The sequence below is a fragment of the Fusarium mangiferae genome (genome assembly GCF_900044065.1).
Source record: "Fusarium mangiferae strain MRC7560 genome assembly, contig: FMAN_scaffold001, whole genome shotgun sequence".
Classification (NCBI taxonomy): domain Eukaryota; kingdom Fungi; phylum Ascomycota; class Sordariomycetes; order Hypocreales; family Nectriaceae; genus Fusarium; species Fusarium mangiferae.
This window is the reverse complement of record NW_024573921.1, coordinates 3,739,439-3,754,833: the sequence shown is the minus strand read 5'-3', so window position 1 is coordinate 3,754,833 and position 15,395 is coordinate 3,739,439. Positions and strand designations below refer to the sequence as shown.

The 15,395-nt window shown below is 50.9% G+C and overlaps 4 protein-coding genes across 4 annotated transcripts; 2 read left to right on the top strand and 2 right to left on the bottom strand.

Moving 5' to 3' along the window:
• Positions 1–2,363: 2,363 nt before the first annotated feature.
• On the top strand, positions 2,364–4,652 carry FMAN_01692 (uncharacterized protein; the record flags this gene model as incomplete). The annotated part of the gene is made up of 1 exon (XM_041821823.1): positions 2,364–4,652. One exon carries the CDS (start codon positions 2,364–2,366, stop codon positions 4,650–4,652), a length of 2,289 nt encoding a protein of 762 aa, XP_041677035.1.
• A 620-nt stretch (positions 4,653–5,272) lies between these two features.
• Positions 5,273–5,515, top strand: FMAN_01691 (uncharacterized protein; the record flags this gene model as incomplete). Its single annotated transcript, XM_041821811.1, has 1 exon — positions 5,273–5,515. The coding sequence occupies one exon, from the start codon at positions 5,273–5,275 to the stop codon at positions 5,513–5,515; it is 243 nt and encodes an 80-aa protein (XP_041677034.1).
• A 298-nt stretch (positions 5,516–5,813) lies between these two features.
• Positions 5,814–7,954, bottom strand: FMAN_01690 (putative protein FR, involved in hyphal branching; the record flags this gene model as incomplete). The annotated part of the gene is made up of 2 exons (XM_041821800.1): positions 5,814–7,577; positions 7,640–7,954. 2 exons carry the CDS (start codon positions 7,952–7,954, stop codon positions 5,814–5,816), a joined length of 2,079 nt encoding a protein of 692 aa, XP_041677033.1.
• An 824-nt stretch (positions 7,955–8,778) lies between these two features.
• On the bottom strand, positions 8,779–14,012 carry FMAN_01689 (uncharacterized protein; the record flags this gene model as incomplete). Its single annotated transcript, XM_041821789.1, has 4 exons — positions 8,779–10,276; positions 10,329–11,748; positions 11,804–13,305; positions 13,357–14,012. The coding sequence occupies 4 exons, from the start codon at positions 14,010–14,012 to the stop codon at positions 8,779–8,781; spliced, it is 5,076 nt and encodes a 1,691-aa protein (XP_041677032.1).
• Between the last annotated feature and the right edge of the window lie 1,383 nt (positions 14,013–15,395).

Sequence of the window (15,395 nt, the reverse complement as noted above, 5' to 3'; positions counted from 1 at the left end):
ATCTTATGGGAGTACTGCAGGTCGGTTTATTGTTATGGGTTATCGGGACCTGATGCTGTAAATTAATTATGGTTATGGAATACATAAAAGGAGTTTGAATAAATTGCACGGCTTTGGTCTATATTTAGTTTATTTTAAATACATGAATATCATTTCTACAACATTGTTCCTGATGTTACAACTCAACCCGTAGGAAGTCCATGAGAATAGATTGGGGTCCAGCAATTTTGAATCCTAGCCTGTAGCTTCTTGTGATGGCTCGAGGAGGAAAGAAAACTCAAGACGTTAATCCAAAATGTCAAAAAGACTTAGGTAAAGTGGCATGAATTTAGGATACCTTGACTAATTTTAGGATATCTTTTACTGAGTTTATTTTGATACCCTATATTAAGGTCTGGTGTTTTCTTGCTCCCTGAGGCCTGGCCTTTAGCTTCTTGCGATGGCAGTCTTGACAATTGCATGGAAACCCCGGCAAGAAGATGGGCCCAGTTCTGTTTCATGTGGTCGAGGCTCACCTGCATCAATGTCTGATTTGCTCGGAACAGCACGAGTATGAGAGAATTACTTGACTGTGTTCCTATCGGTGGGTGGCCGACTCCCCAGAGAGCTCGTGCCAGCCGCGAGGAATAGCATCCTGGGATATGCCTTGACCATGATGTTGAGAGGACGGAAACGAATATACCGCAACATGGATCATATTAAATTAGACTCAGCTGAGTTCCGTTGAAGAATATAAACGGATACTGTCCCAGGGATTGACCTTGGTGTTGTTGGGGGCTATGGTCTTCTAATGCTTCCAGCGCTGGGCAACTCCGAAAATTGTTAACAAAAGACCAGGAACATAAATATATTGCATGTGCATCAAGGATCCAAATATAGAGTATTTCTTGTTTTAATGAGCTTCTTCTATTGGCCCCCATGGAATGTTCTGCATCATTGAGGCTCAGAAAGCGATTTTTAACTGCCGTGTCCGAGAAAGGCAGGTGCGCCAGGAACGAACAAGGTTATTATCCATCCTTCACGGGCAGGATCGATTCCTCCCGCGGAAGAAGAACCCACCAAATACAACATCACTTCAACTGCGCCACGCTTCGACTGTCTATCAATTCTTCTCTCATTGTGACCTCAAGCTCTTGTCAATTAATCTTCACCGCTGTCTTGACGCAGTCAAATCATCCTGATACGATGCCATGACTCTCCCAATGCAAGCAGCCGTCGGTGGTTCACCGCTCGGAATTGGAATGAAGACACAATAAACTATCGGATCTACTAGCGATAGGTACCCATCGCTAATCGTTCGCCCGTAGCCTGTCAATGCACGCGGGAAACTTTCCTTTCCCGTTCTCCACCTTAAGATCAGCATCAGGGCCCGGTAGATCAGCCGTCCATTGCCAAGACAATCATTCGACTCGATACAAGCTCCTAAGGCATTTCGAGTTACCGCCGACATCAGGGCTCTCTCTTCAGGTTAGCACTGCAGGCTCCCGAATTCCAAGCGTTACAGTGCATACGCAGGCTGACAGGAGGATCGTTTCTACTACTGCATCATCCCGCTCCGCCTGATACCCACTGCTGTGATGTTACAGGACGTCGTGGGCTCACAACTTGTCTCCGACGTCAAGATGCTTTATCCAGACGGGTAGCGACTTTGATGTGTTGTACGGGCCCTTTCCTTGGGCCCGGTTATTCGATATCCGGAACTCGAACGAACCACTGACGATTAGTGGGTGGTTGGGAGTTGTTGCACAAGCTGGATACGATGACCGGGTCTCGACATTCGAAGCAAGACATCTTGTTTCCTGCTTCTCGCAGGCCTGAACGAACAGCCCTGAATAGCATCAGCCACGATCAACCAACAGCCAATTAGCACGGAAGTAGACCATATACAGATTGCCTGTATTGGTAGGACTTTGCTTGCATGCATCTGGGGGCCATTGTTGCTCCACAACACCATGATTGAGGATAGGCTTACAGACAGAGGAAGGATCACACGAGTTCACCAAGAGTCCATTCTCTGAGTGCATCGCACCGTATGCGTCCTGAGGTATATATCTACTGATGAATCCTGCGACATCTGGGCAGTTGAATTGCTTGCAGGCCAAAATCGCATCTGGTTTCCGCATTCGGGTCCGTTGAACTTTAGACCCATCTAAAGCAGCCTCGAATCCGGCGACACTGAACGAGATCGCATCCACTCATCTAGAGCATATACTTACCAGCATTTGCTCGACAAACTCTCTTTTCAACGCACTTCTTTCATTCTTCTTCTTCCTTTGCTTCAGGACTATGTGAAGCCGTTTTTTGTTTTGTTTTGTTTTTGGATTCTCTTCGTTCCATCATCTGCCTTTGTCGGGCAAGCCAAGATGCCTGGCTTGATACGGCGACTTATAACTCCTCAACGGTCACAACACAATATCAGAGATCGGGATCGTGGTCGCGATCGCCATGAAGATCTCACTGATTCATGCGAGGACTTGAGTTCTTGTTGCGCCAAGTCTTCACAAAGAAAGACCAACAAGGCCAAGTCACGTCTTCCAGTTCCAAGGAAAGGTGCAACGCCTGTTACTATTCAAAGAATACCTGACGTACACCGTATTGCGAACGCAGTTCCTCCTCTACCAACTCCACGTTTACGAGCACCGTCTGTCAGCTCTTCACGCTGTGAGGGGCGAAATGCTGCTCTTGAGGCTCTCACAGGCAATGATCCCACCAACAGATGGCCTGCACCTGTTCTTTGTCCAAGTGAGCACGGACAAGCCCACCCACATTCCTACCATCACTCCCATTCCTCCCAATCATCTCGGTACCTGCGCCCCCCTCAGTCTAGGAATGGTCCTCTCGGCCCTGTCCATGTAAACGACAATAGCACACACCTAGAAAGAACCTCACCAGAGGCGTCGATTCTTTCTTTGTCGGACCATGGCGCTGATGGTTACGAGGCCGGGCCAACCACCTGGCAGCCTGCCCAACCCATGTACGACGGTCAAAGCCTTGGCTCGTCATCAGACAGCGTTGACCGTCTATTTCGTGAGACTGATGAGGCATTCAAAGCTCTTGGATCTGCACTTAGAGAAACCCAACGTGCATCACAGCTATCCGTTTTACCTTCACCACCCTCACCACCAGGAATTCCAACCTTTCACAAACACTCCAAATCCATGCCGCTGCCCACGGGCTTTCAAAAACATTCGAGATGGAGAAGGGAGGATTCGCCCTCTACTTCATCTCAAAGATCATCACCGGATAGAAGGACTTCGGTGGTGAAGAAACCTCAGAGAAAGAAGCATAGTCTTGTAGGGACCCCATTTTCAAAAGCGGCGATCCGCACGCCAAGATGGACTCTGTCGGAGAATGTGACAGACATTCTCACAGGCCAGCGTTTCAGACGCATCGAAGCTGATGAGATGCTAACACCGGATCGTATTGAAGCACTGCGCAAGAAACGAGAGGCTGCACAACAATTGGACGACGAGCGCGCTACCACTAGAGAACGATATTCTATCGACTCCGTTCGCAGTGCAGCATCAGATAACTCCGAGACAGACATTGAGCCATTCCATCTTGACGAATTAGCATCTCGAATCAGAGCGAGACAGGTTGTGGAGAATCCGGCATTTCCGGTGGTAGTAACGCCTCCTGCCACAGGCCGGACTCCTGATCTGGATCTTGTTTCCCGAGACGTTTCGAAACGGGCCTCAGGGGAGGATGATGATGAGTCAGTTGGGAGTAACAAAGATAAAAGTGACGCATCGCCAGAGATCTCACCCCAATTGCCGGTCAAGAATCCTGCACGATCCGGTGCAGAGATTTCACAGCTACCATCGATCCCCGAAGCCATGGGGGCGGCGACAGCGAAAGACGAGGCAAGCATTGAGCGCCCAGCTAGCCTGCCGACCACCGAAATCACTAATATGAAGATGGAAGAGAACGATGAGTTCTTCTACCTCAAGAGTACACCCTATACTCTCACAAAACCATCTTTCCGTCATGGACCTATCACCCTAGCCAAGGCCGAGGTTGGCAAAGGAGTCAAGACCATGGACGACACATTAGACTGGACAGCATTCCAGATGGCGATCTTGGGAGGAGCCGGGGATTTCCTCGAAGACATGTCGAGCGAGGAGGACACAAAGCAGGTGGAAGAAATCACATCGTGGTTCGATACGTTTGGCTTTGAGACATACGGGGTGCTGATACCCGGAGACGTGCCTGAGCCAGAACCAGAACCCGTGGCTGTTTCTGTGTCAGAGCATACGCCTTCAATGAGGTCTTCGGCTTACAGCACTCTCTCGTCGACGCCTTCAACCATCGACACTGAAGTTGACCTGCCGATCCCGGTGGGTGCAGAGTTCCCCTCCGGGTTCTGGAACGCCTCGGGGCCCGGCCAGACTCTCAACAAAGCTAAGTTCTATAACAGCACAGGGCTAAAACGATGGGTTGGCGAAGGACGACCGAAACGCCCTTCGTCACACAGCTCGGAAGACAGCCTACCACCGAGCCCAATGATGCCTCTCGTGGTTCATATGGGCGCTGGCGAAGCCGATATTCCGGATACGGTACCGATGGGTTACAACCTAGACCATGACCTGCCTGATTTCCTGAAGTGGGAGGCGGAAAATGTGTATGCATCTGGGTTTAGTGTATCACCGTGAGGGTGATTTTTGTTTTTTCCTTTGTTATTCGCGGTTCATTTGGCTGGGATGCTGATGTATCCATCCCATGCATGAGATTTCATTTTGACACTTTTACCATATACCAAAGCATTGAAGGCGCTGAGAGCATTTATAATAGATGATCAACATATCGATACGAAGTATCACGTTATATAGATGATATAAAAGAGTTGACGTTTGATGGTTGATATTTGATATTTGATGTCATAGCGTGAAGATTGTATCATCAAAGTTAGTGTTTACGGTGGGTAAGATTACAGCGACGAGTGAGTGCCTGTGGCTGTGGTAGCCAATCAATTCCCCAGACTCTCAGCTAACTCACAGTGTTTACTTTTCTCTGGTCTCATGCGACCCTTACAAAAGCATCTCATCAACTCAAGTGTCAGAACAAAGGCAACAAAAGACGTTCCCTGTTCTTTTTCTATTTCTTCCACATCCTTATCCTTCCGTCTCCCAAACAAAAACCTATACAAAGACGTCTCCCTTTATTTTCACGTCACCCTAACAAAGTCATCATAACAACCAAAGCCCTTTGTTTTCATCAGTAGCTTTTCAAAGCCAGAAACAACTCTTCCACCGCCAACCACAAAGAAATCACAATGCTCAGACGACCTGCAACAACTCTACACATTACTTCAGAGGACGTCGCTTCTTACGAGGACCGTCGTGCGCGTGAAGCCCTCGTCGCAGCACAGCAAGCACGAAGAGCCGCTGCTGTGGCGGCTGCTCAGCAGAGTCAGGCTGATATGGAGGGCGTCCATCAGGCGCTGCAGGAGAGGGAGAGGGATGATGATGTCAGGAGGGTCAGGGAGGAGAGAATCGGTGTTTCGAGGAGGAGATGAGAGGAAGGACTGGTTTTACGAGTTATGCCTATGATGGGTTTGGGTCTGGGTTTGATAAAGCGGCTCATGGTTCTTAGTTGACCGTTTTGTATGATGAAAAATATCTGTTCATTCCTATTACTTTTATCGTCTTGTTTATACATACAAAACAGCTCTGCGAGAGCGCTATATCGGCTATTAAGCAAAGCCTGTTTTCCAAGAACATCAATATGTTCTCCTAACCCAATGTGAATTATTATATACAGAGCGCTTGAAGCTGTTCTGGCCAAAACCAATACTCCTCCCAATGGGCGTTTGATTATCCTCTCCATGCAAGATATGCGAAAAATGAGACTGTCATCCAAGCAACACGCCATGTCGTTGTCCATAGTTCTCGACCGATAACGCCAAGAGCCTTCTTACCACCGATACGCTGATCCTGAACGCTTGTGCTAAAGAGATTATCGTCGAGATGGATTCGTGGTCCGCCTGCAGACCCCCAGCCCCAGCGCTTATCGCTACGGCCTCCACGTCGAGCCTGCCATCGACCTGAGGTCTGAACAGGGGACGCGCTTCGTCCATTACGGGGGGCTGCGGCTGATAGACGTGAGGGTAAGTGATGCGCTGAAGTACCTGAAGATGTGGTGTTGCGGTATGAGGATGCCTCAGGGGGGTCCATCTTGTCCTTATACATAGGCAGGGCAGCTGAAGGCGATGACTTCTCGGGCTCGAGAGCGAAAGGTGCGAGTGAGAACGCAGGTACAAGTGCAGCGCGAACGACGAGAAGCACAAGCGTTGCGACGATGAAGACGATATACTCCATATATGTATGGATCTGGTTCGGCAAAAGACACAGATGAGTCTGGATCGTCTGCTCTGGTGCTCCAGGCAGTGGCTTGCCCTGTGCATCAACAGGGTTGTACATGCTCGCCATGAGGAAACCCGGTGTAGGAACACCCATGGCCATGCTCATACTCTTGACGGTAATTTCCCGAACATTCTCCTTCGCATCAGAATGCACAACCTCGCAGTAGTCGTGATCATCGCCTGAGAATACATGCTTGATGTTGCCCACCTTTTTAACCAGCTTGACTGAGTCCTCTTCGTTGAGCACGTTCTGGTACTGATATCCACCAACGACGCTGAGAGCGTTTCGATGATCAGGGAATACTGGCTCTTTCTGCCCCTTGGGAGGTTTGGCAGGTGGCCAATGTTCTCGCTGAGGTCCGCAAGGTGTTCCAGGGGCTCGATAGAGCGGAACGTGAGTCAGGAGAATCGTAGGAAAGTCGGGTCCGTCAGCCTTTTCTGCTTCAGGGTTGTTCCCCCATGTTGGCTTGGACCTTTCCAGCTCCTCGACATGGTGAGGATATCGCAGACCTCCCTGGAGATCGTAATAATGGCGCAACTCTTCCTCAGCTGCTTTTCTCTTCAGTGTCTTGACGCCATCCAAAAACTCATTGACGGGGCCATAGATAGGTTGCAGATCATGCTGGTTCTTCCACTCTGAAGTATCCGCGCTCAAAGAGACCGAATCAACAGACACAATCGTGTGGTTTCCAACGACATCAACACGATTCACATCCCCAAAGAATGCGCTGAATCGATCCCGCACTGAAACCTGGACTTGCGCACCAAAACCCAAGTCATGGTTTCCCGGTAAACTCGTCACCAGCTTCCGCCCGCGCTGCCAAGCCCCGGGTGCTTCTCCACCGTCATTGTAGTGCTCGAAGAAGATATCCCCAAATCTCTCATACTCGTGTAGCCAGAAATCTTCGCCGTACTTGTCGTGCCACGTCTGAACCAACTCCTTCTCCTCCTTTGACCGGCCACGTCCCCATTTCGGATCGACGAACTTGCCCTCGCGGGTCTTCCACTCCCGGCCACCGTCGAAAAGATCGCCGAGAAAGAACAGACTGTCGGGATGTAATCGTCGCTGCATGGCTCGGTAGCCTCGTCGTAGGTAGTTGTCGGTAATGAGAACTGTGAGAGGGTTGATAGGCCAGGGACGACCTGGGTAGGAATGAGGATCGATTATTTGGGGGTCGGCGACGAAGACGAGGTGGTGAGGTTTCGCATCTTTCGGCTACACATCGTCAGTCATGTCTCTTCCAAGTCGCATCCTGCACTGAGAGAAGCCAAACATACCCATTTCTCCCAATGATCCCAATCGCAGCTCGCAACCTTGCTGTTAAACACCCATCGCTCGCCATATAACAACACTACCATCCAGAACAATACCACCAGATGTGGAAAGCTCAACAACCGTCTTGAAGTAAGATTCCGCCGTAATCTCCGCGCAATTCGCTCACCCATCGACGCAGCTAGACGCTTTCCCGGCCCAATAGCCCACAGCCTCAGCTGATGCGCCGTCTGCTGTGCGTTGACCGATAGAACATGGCCTATTGACTGGATGTTCCTCGGGACCTTGCAGTTGGTGTGATACTGGTATTGGCGCGACATGATGGCGCCATGCCCTTGCTCCCACGATCCAAAGCCTCGCAGTTAGGCTCTCCACGCAAAAAGTGTCGTCGTATCGTGGTTCGTTCACAATGGGGAATTTGTCGTCGAAGTACGGAGTAGCCTTTGTTGATCGACGCTTCAGGGAACAAGGAGGCCCCTTGATGCGAATGTCGATGTTTCAGTCAAACAATTTAACGTCTCGTTTTCGTGCTCTTTCTAATTTCGGTGCCGTGTCGCAGCAATTCACCGTCTTTTCGTGTCCAATGTCGTACAAATTGTGAAAGGAGTGAATAGTTCAAGAGTCTAGAAAGAAAGATCGCGTGTTGAAGTTGGTCTCCTCATAAGGACAAATAGGTTAGCACGTAGCTCGACCTTCCTCATGCGTGCCTCGACATGATTCGCCAACTTTCTTTCTTCCGGTCTGCATGAGGAAATTCCGGGGCCTGGTTGGGGCTTGCTTAGCGCTCGGATCCCCGCTATTCAGGGGTTTTAGCGGCTGATGAACTGCAAGTGTCCCTTTAACTGTCTCAGGGGCAAGACTCAAGTCGGCCCGGACTATCGGTCGATGGATTGAATGAAAGCATCAGGTAACAAAAGGAAGAGAAGATTAGAAATAGATCAACGCTCGTTTTTCATTTATAGCTTGAATCAAAATATACACGCCTTTTATATGGCTGTATCTACACTGCTAATTTTCCCATAGTAACACATATCCCAAAAAAAAAAAAAAACTCCGTCCGAATGCCGAGAGCATATAAAGAGGCTATGTCAAGATACAGAACCATATGCTGAAATATTAAACACACAGATAGTCCATATCAGACCTATCTCACGCGGTAAACATCAATGTCGTCATCGTCGTCTTCACTATAATCGTCATCCTCCGGAGGAGCTCGATTCTTGGGCTTCTTGCTGCGGAAGCTGAGCAGTCTCTTAAACCCACTCGGCTCCGCAGGCTCAGCACCTGCAGCATGAGCTGCGCCCGACTCCGGTTCTGGCACGTTCTGTGCCTCATTATCAGCGTCGTAGTCATAGAACAGCTTCGGTACGAGCAGCCTGTAAGGCTTGGTGATACCCGTGGGGTCCTTGGGATTGATCTCGACGTTCAGGGTGATGTCGAGTCCACCCTCTAGATCAACGGCATACTTGTCTGCCTGCTTCTTCTGCTTGGTTGAAAGACCCGTAGGTGTCCTGTAAAAGTTTCCAGGACGAGGCGCAGGAGGTATGTAGCCCACAGCCTCACGCGAGTGTGACATGGCTCGCGATCCCACGGTTTGGGATCTACGAGGCTGGGACATAAAGTAGGAGTCGTCGCCTTCAGTATATTCGTCGTAGGCAGCTCCACCTCGAATACCCAAAGGACGAGCGCCTCCTCGTCGAGGAGATTGGGGCTCATCCCAGTACTCCTCATCATCATATTGGTCTTCGTCTCCCCAGGTACCGTTGATGCCACCGTCATCATCAGCAGCGCGACGCTGACTAGGTCGTCGAATGAAGCTGAAGAATCCGGCCTTCTTGGCATCGGGAGCCTGGTCAACAGACATGGATCGCTGAAGCTTGGCCGGGGGAGGCCGACCCCCATCTGCCGAATTTCGTCGCGACAGGCTGCGGAATAGACCGCCACCTCCTCCTCTGGTGACAGGAGGTCGAGGGCCACGAACGGTGTCTCTGCTTAGGTCGGGGCGATTGTCCGAAGATGTCGACTTGCTTCTAGAAAGGGACAATCTTCGGAGAAGGCCACCGCCTTGAGGCTTAGGGGGAGGGCTTGGGCTTCTTCCATCAGAAGATCCAGGAGGTGTTGGTGGAGGCGTGGTTCCAGGTTGCCACTCGCGAATCGCACACCAATTTCGGTGCGGAAGAAGATGCTTGTTGTTTCGCGGCTTGCCATCAACTCCTTGCTGAAAGAGGGGAATCATGTCCTCGTCAGTCTGCTTGTCGAAGTGGTGCACCTTGTTTCTCTTGTTCAGCACATCAGCCATCAGATCAGGAGGTGGTGTGTTGGCAATGGCTGATGAGATGATGTTGGGCATGTATCGCGGGTCCTTGTGTTTGGCAAGTCCCAACTTGGGGTTGGAGTAGAACTGTCCAACAGCCGCAAGATGGACGTCACCACTGAGGATAGTGACTCGCAAAGACTTGTCAATAGCCAGATCCTGCAAGTCTTCAACCACGACGGCTCGCTCCTGTTTGTGATTCTTAGCAGTCCAGTGGTCGTTCAGATCATCCAAGACCTCAACACCGCCATCAATATTGTTGAGAGCCTTACCAAAGACACCGGTCCTGCCGAGTGCCTTGACAGGATCCATCAGTCTGGATGTCAAGCTATTATCACGTCAGTATTGAGTTTTTGGAAATCACTCAGCAAGTCACTCACATATTCTCCAACCAGACCAACCTGGGGTACGCAATAGGAATACCCAGGAGCACCAGAAGATGTTCGACCTGTCCGCGGCGGACCTCCGCGTACAGTCGGTTCATGATCTTCTCCCATGTCTTGTCAGAAACAACATCATGCTCTGTCCTCTCAGTACGGCAGTCGACTGCAAGAAGTCCAACTCTGGAACCAACAGACATGAACAGACTGCGGCCAACTTCTCCAATGTATGGACCAGGCTCTGAGCCAAGAATCCAGCTTGACTCGGTAGTCTCTGTCTCAGTGGCAATGGACTGGTGCTGGAACAGCATATAGTACTTGTACGCAATTGCACCCAGGCCACTGAAAACAGGCGACTTCATGTCATGATGAGGATACGATCCATATCCGTCAAAGATGTCATGGTCATCCCACATATTGACCATGGGAATCTGGGAGTTAGCAAGGCCAAACAGACCTTGTGAGAACCACATGCAGTACCTCTCTAGGTAAAAGGTCTCCAGCTCATCTTGCATCTCAGGAGTCAGAGCAGCAGTGTGCTTATGGACAGGGTTGCGCATCCGAAGCCACTCCTTGAAAAGGCTGCATTCTTCCGACACACAATCGTTGTAGATTTGGTCACCGCCACCAATCATGAGATGGAAAGGTCGTGTTTGGTGGTTGTTCAACACATCGCGCCACATGGGATCAGGGCCACTGAGCTCATCAGGCTTGACGCTCATGCTGAAACCGTTGCAGCTATGGAACATCATGTTCATAGTGTCGCCTTGAGCAGGGACCCAGAAGCCTGTGGCCGGTCCGCGGTTGATGCGATACGCAATGCGCTGCTGCTTCTCACGGAGCTCTACTTCAATGTTGAAGCGCCAGAAAGTGCATCCACGCTCAGTGTGAAGCCTGGAGCCTCTCACATCTTTGTACTTCTGGACCTTCTCACCATCGATGCCGACACGCTTTCGACGGCTGGCAAAAGATCCAGGCAGATCAGTTGGGCCGTCAGGGCCTGATTGATGAAGAGCGCTGCGAGTCTGCTCGAACAGCCCAGCATCAGTCTCGTCACGCGAGAGATCCTTGGCCTCATCTATATGATCCACAGGGCGCACGTAAAGGGTTTCTCCTCTACGTCCCACCTTGGGGTGACCCGCGATAGGATCAACGTACTCAGGCGACAAGTCACCCTTGACACGATGAGGAGGGGGAGGCAGCAGCTCAAGGCCTTGGACGAAAAGGCGAAGTGTGGGTGCAATATCATATGAAGAGTCAGAATCTTGAGTGACAATCATGATGCTGCCACGCCACATCTCTCGTTCCACCAGAGCACCAGTTCTATCTGTTCTGCTGGGGACCTTCTCGCGCTTGATCCCGCAGTATCTCAACAGCGGGCCACATTTCATGAAGAGTGCAGGCTTAAAGCGAGTAGGGGCTAAAGAGTCGTGTCAGTTGATCTCGGATCGACGATAAAATAACACTTAACTTACACTGCTCATTGTATTCGCCATCAAAGGCCTCAGCCTTTCGTGGTCGTGCCGCGTAGCCCTTGCTCTTATCTTGCTCCCACCAAGCCTGGTGTGTGTCTGGTTCAGGAAAGTGACCATCCTGGAGATCCAAGAAGTTTCCGGATAAGCTGCCGACGGTTCCCTTCTTCCACTCGTCAAGCCATTGAGGTGGTTGATACAGGCCATCACCAGGAACCATATCCTCCGGGCGCTTGAAGACCATGTTTGAAATATGATGAGAGTCAGAACTAGCAGAAGAAAAGCTATCTGCTCTCTCAGCCTTTCTGCGAACAGCGGCCTGGTTCTGAGCACGAGATCCATCATCGGCTTCCTTTCTACCAAGGAGTCTAGTGCCAATGGATTTACCACGAGTAGGAGGAGGAGGAATGAATTCATCCTCGTCAGCATACTGAACCCTAGGGACAGGCTCAGTAACACGCCTCCTAATACCCTGGTTATCACCAGGCATAGGTATTTGTTGACGCCCAGGAACAAAGTCGACTGATGGTCTTCGTGCATCGTCTGTTAGTGGAGGGTCCGGGGGTAGCTCTTTATCGCGGGTAAAGCGATCATTAAGTTCTTGGGTAATCTGCCGAGTGTTTTGTTGAGTGTTTTGTTGAGTGTTTTGTTGAGTGTTTTGTTGGGTATTCTGTCGAGGAGGAAGTAGGTCATCTTGATCATCATAGTAGTAGTCATCGTCATCAAACTGTTGTTGCCGGGGTTTCATCGCCGAAGCCATAGGTGCAGGACGCCTCTCCGATACCACACGGCGAGGAGCATACTGATAGTCGACTGGCGGGGGCTTCTTGAGCTTGTTGCTGCCACTTCTCGTCAAGGAGAATCCCCCAGTCTGAGATGCTGGCTGAGCAGTTTCCCTCGTCATAGTCTGTTCAGGAAGCTGTACGTTATCTCGAGCTGCTCTCTCACGGAAGCTCAAGTTGCGCTGAGGGATGCCAGATGATGGCTCAACATGTCTGGGAATGGCAGATTGAGGATCCATGCGCCGAGGCATAGGCTCCATATCGTCTGGTTCCATCATTGCGCCTGAGGCGTAGTACTTCTCTGCTTCTTGGGGATGCGCTACTGACACGCGGCGACGATGTGAGCCTCCTCTCTTCACCGTAACTTGTGGGGGCAATTCTTGATAAACATCCGTTGGTGCATCGTTTTGCGCATTCTGTGGGATATCTCGGTAGGTGTCTTGTGGGACATCGCGAGGTGCGTCTCTCTGGGTATCTCTGGGGTATTCTCGTGACACATCCCGGGAAACGTCTCGGGGCACATCTCTTTGCGCTGAAGGTTGCGCACCGGAAAAGAAAGCTGTATTGCCCGACGGACGTCTCTCACCATGGGTGATGGAGGGTTTCCGTTCATGAGACCGCACTTGCTGGCCTGCAGGCTGCTTTCCAGCTTTCAATGCCTGTCGTTCTCTTGCGCGTCGTTCAGCGGCTTCAACTCGGGCGCGTTTTTCCTCCTTGGTCATGCTATCGAGCGTCAGCTCAAGCCTTTGGAGGGGTGATCGGTCGTTTGCGAACGCTTTGCGACGGTCTGAGGACCCGCCTGTTGTTTGTCTCCTCGACAATGGATCGAATGCGCTGGCGCCTGAGCCTCGTCTTGAGAAATCTTCTTGGCCTTGGTCAGGTCTCTGACCACCGGTCCTCTCAGAAGACCTTTGGTATTGATCGTCTTCCATATCGCCGTCTTGTTGGTTAGGATCGCGAGGTGCGGCTGTGTCTAAGGCGGTGTAGGTGTAAGGAAGACCGCCGTTACCGTATGGATGGCGATAGCTCACAGGAGGACCGCGAGGAACTTCTGGAGCAGGCGGAGGAGGCGACACTGGCTCGTCGTTGTCGTACTCTTCTCGCTGTCGGCTCTGTTGGGGTAGTCTAGAAGCCTCAGCAGCAGGTACGTCTCGTCTGTAAGAAGATGGTCTTGGAGCTAGACCTTGGGGGGCGAAATTAGAAGTGGTTGGAGAATCATAGGGACTAAAGGTAGATTCAGTAGGAGCCTCGGTGACCTGAGTTTGTAAAGAACCACGATTCGATCTGCGAACTGGGGCAGCGTCGAGCGAAGATCTACGGTCAGCATTATAGGCGTAGTCGTCCGACTCAGACCTGCGGCGGGTATGGCCCGCATGGCCAGTCTGGGCGACCTTGGGCCCAGGTAACTGGCCCCAGTATGGCGTCGACATCTGAGGCTGACAGTTGATCCTCGGGGCGGTGTGATTGGACAAGCGCGTTAGAGGCGAAAAAAAGAGACCGAAAAGATGGATGTCAGGCGTTGAATCGCGCGTTACTGTACGTTGGAGCGGGAGGCGGGTAAAAGATGAGAGGCTGAAGCGAACGTAGCGAAGCTTTGATTTTTGGGCTGTTCAGGCGCTAGCAATTCAGTGGAAGGCCCGCGTAAATGGAGCTGTAGCGGGGCGCTGAGTCTAGTCTAGGGCTCATGCGAGCTGCCGGACTAGACAATGCTTTGCAGAATTGGTGTTGTTTAGCTGAGGGAAAGCAAAAAAAAGAATTTTCCTGCAGTCTGCAGGGACCAAGAGAAAAAGTTAAGATGGCTGAGGAGGAAAGAGAGATGAGAATTCGAGGCTTTCCTGGGTCGATACGGACGATAGCAGAGCCGGGAACTGCCCTGTTCTGCTCTCTACCTTGGAGCCCAAGATGCCGCGGCGGTGCAGGGATCACACGTCCCTGGAGCTATCTAAATCCATCCAAGAGCTGTCTATACCCTGGAAGCTTCCCCATGCTCATCATGTTTCCCAGCCTCGAATGTGATCGTTGGTCTTGTTGAGGTAAGTTTGGGCGTTGATATCTCCCCAGAACACACTTTGCGCCGAGCATAGTCACATCAGAAAATCCGTAAATGGGTAGCTGAAGCTACTAGCAAGGATCCAAAACTTGATATATCTCGTCTTCCTCGTCAGGTCGAGGCTGGGGATGGCTGGGGGCGGGGTGTCACCGTGTCTCACCCTTGGAGCTCTTCCGAAGACCCAAAAAAGCGGGTGGCTGGCATCGGAGACACGGGACGGGCCCGGACAAGATAGCCATTGAGAATGTGAGAACGGGATAATTGGGTTTCCGAGAGCAATTGGTATCGTTGACGGTTGCACGTTTGGTGGTGGTCAATAAAGTCAAAATAAAACACTCTTTCTTCAATTGACTTCACTTGTCAAGTTGATGAAGTCATACAGCTAAAACGGCTGCTCCCGAACATTGGTATGTACTTCAGGCCGTTGGCGCGCGGAACCTAAGGGCGGGATGGCCCGAATAAACTTTGTCTCATCTTCAACTAAACTGGGAGAAAATGCTAAGAGAAGTCCTCAGAATCAAACATAGTACAGAGCAGGTGGTCATAACTGAGGAAATACGCTGGAAACCTTCGATCTGGATCCAATCTACAACTGTCAGACAATGACCGATCTAGTTGCTTGGCAATTAATGTCGTAAACTCAATATCGGCCGCTGGGAGGCTACACAAAGCCTTGGGCTTACGGATACACGTTGCCCAGCCTCCCTCGATCAAAGTCTCACGGCAGTTACTGCATGTCGTTACCCGTTACGAGTGATTGATA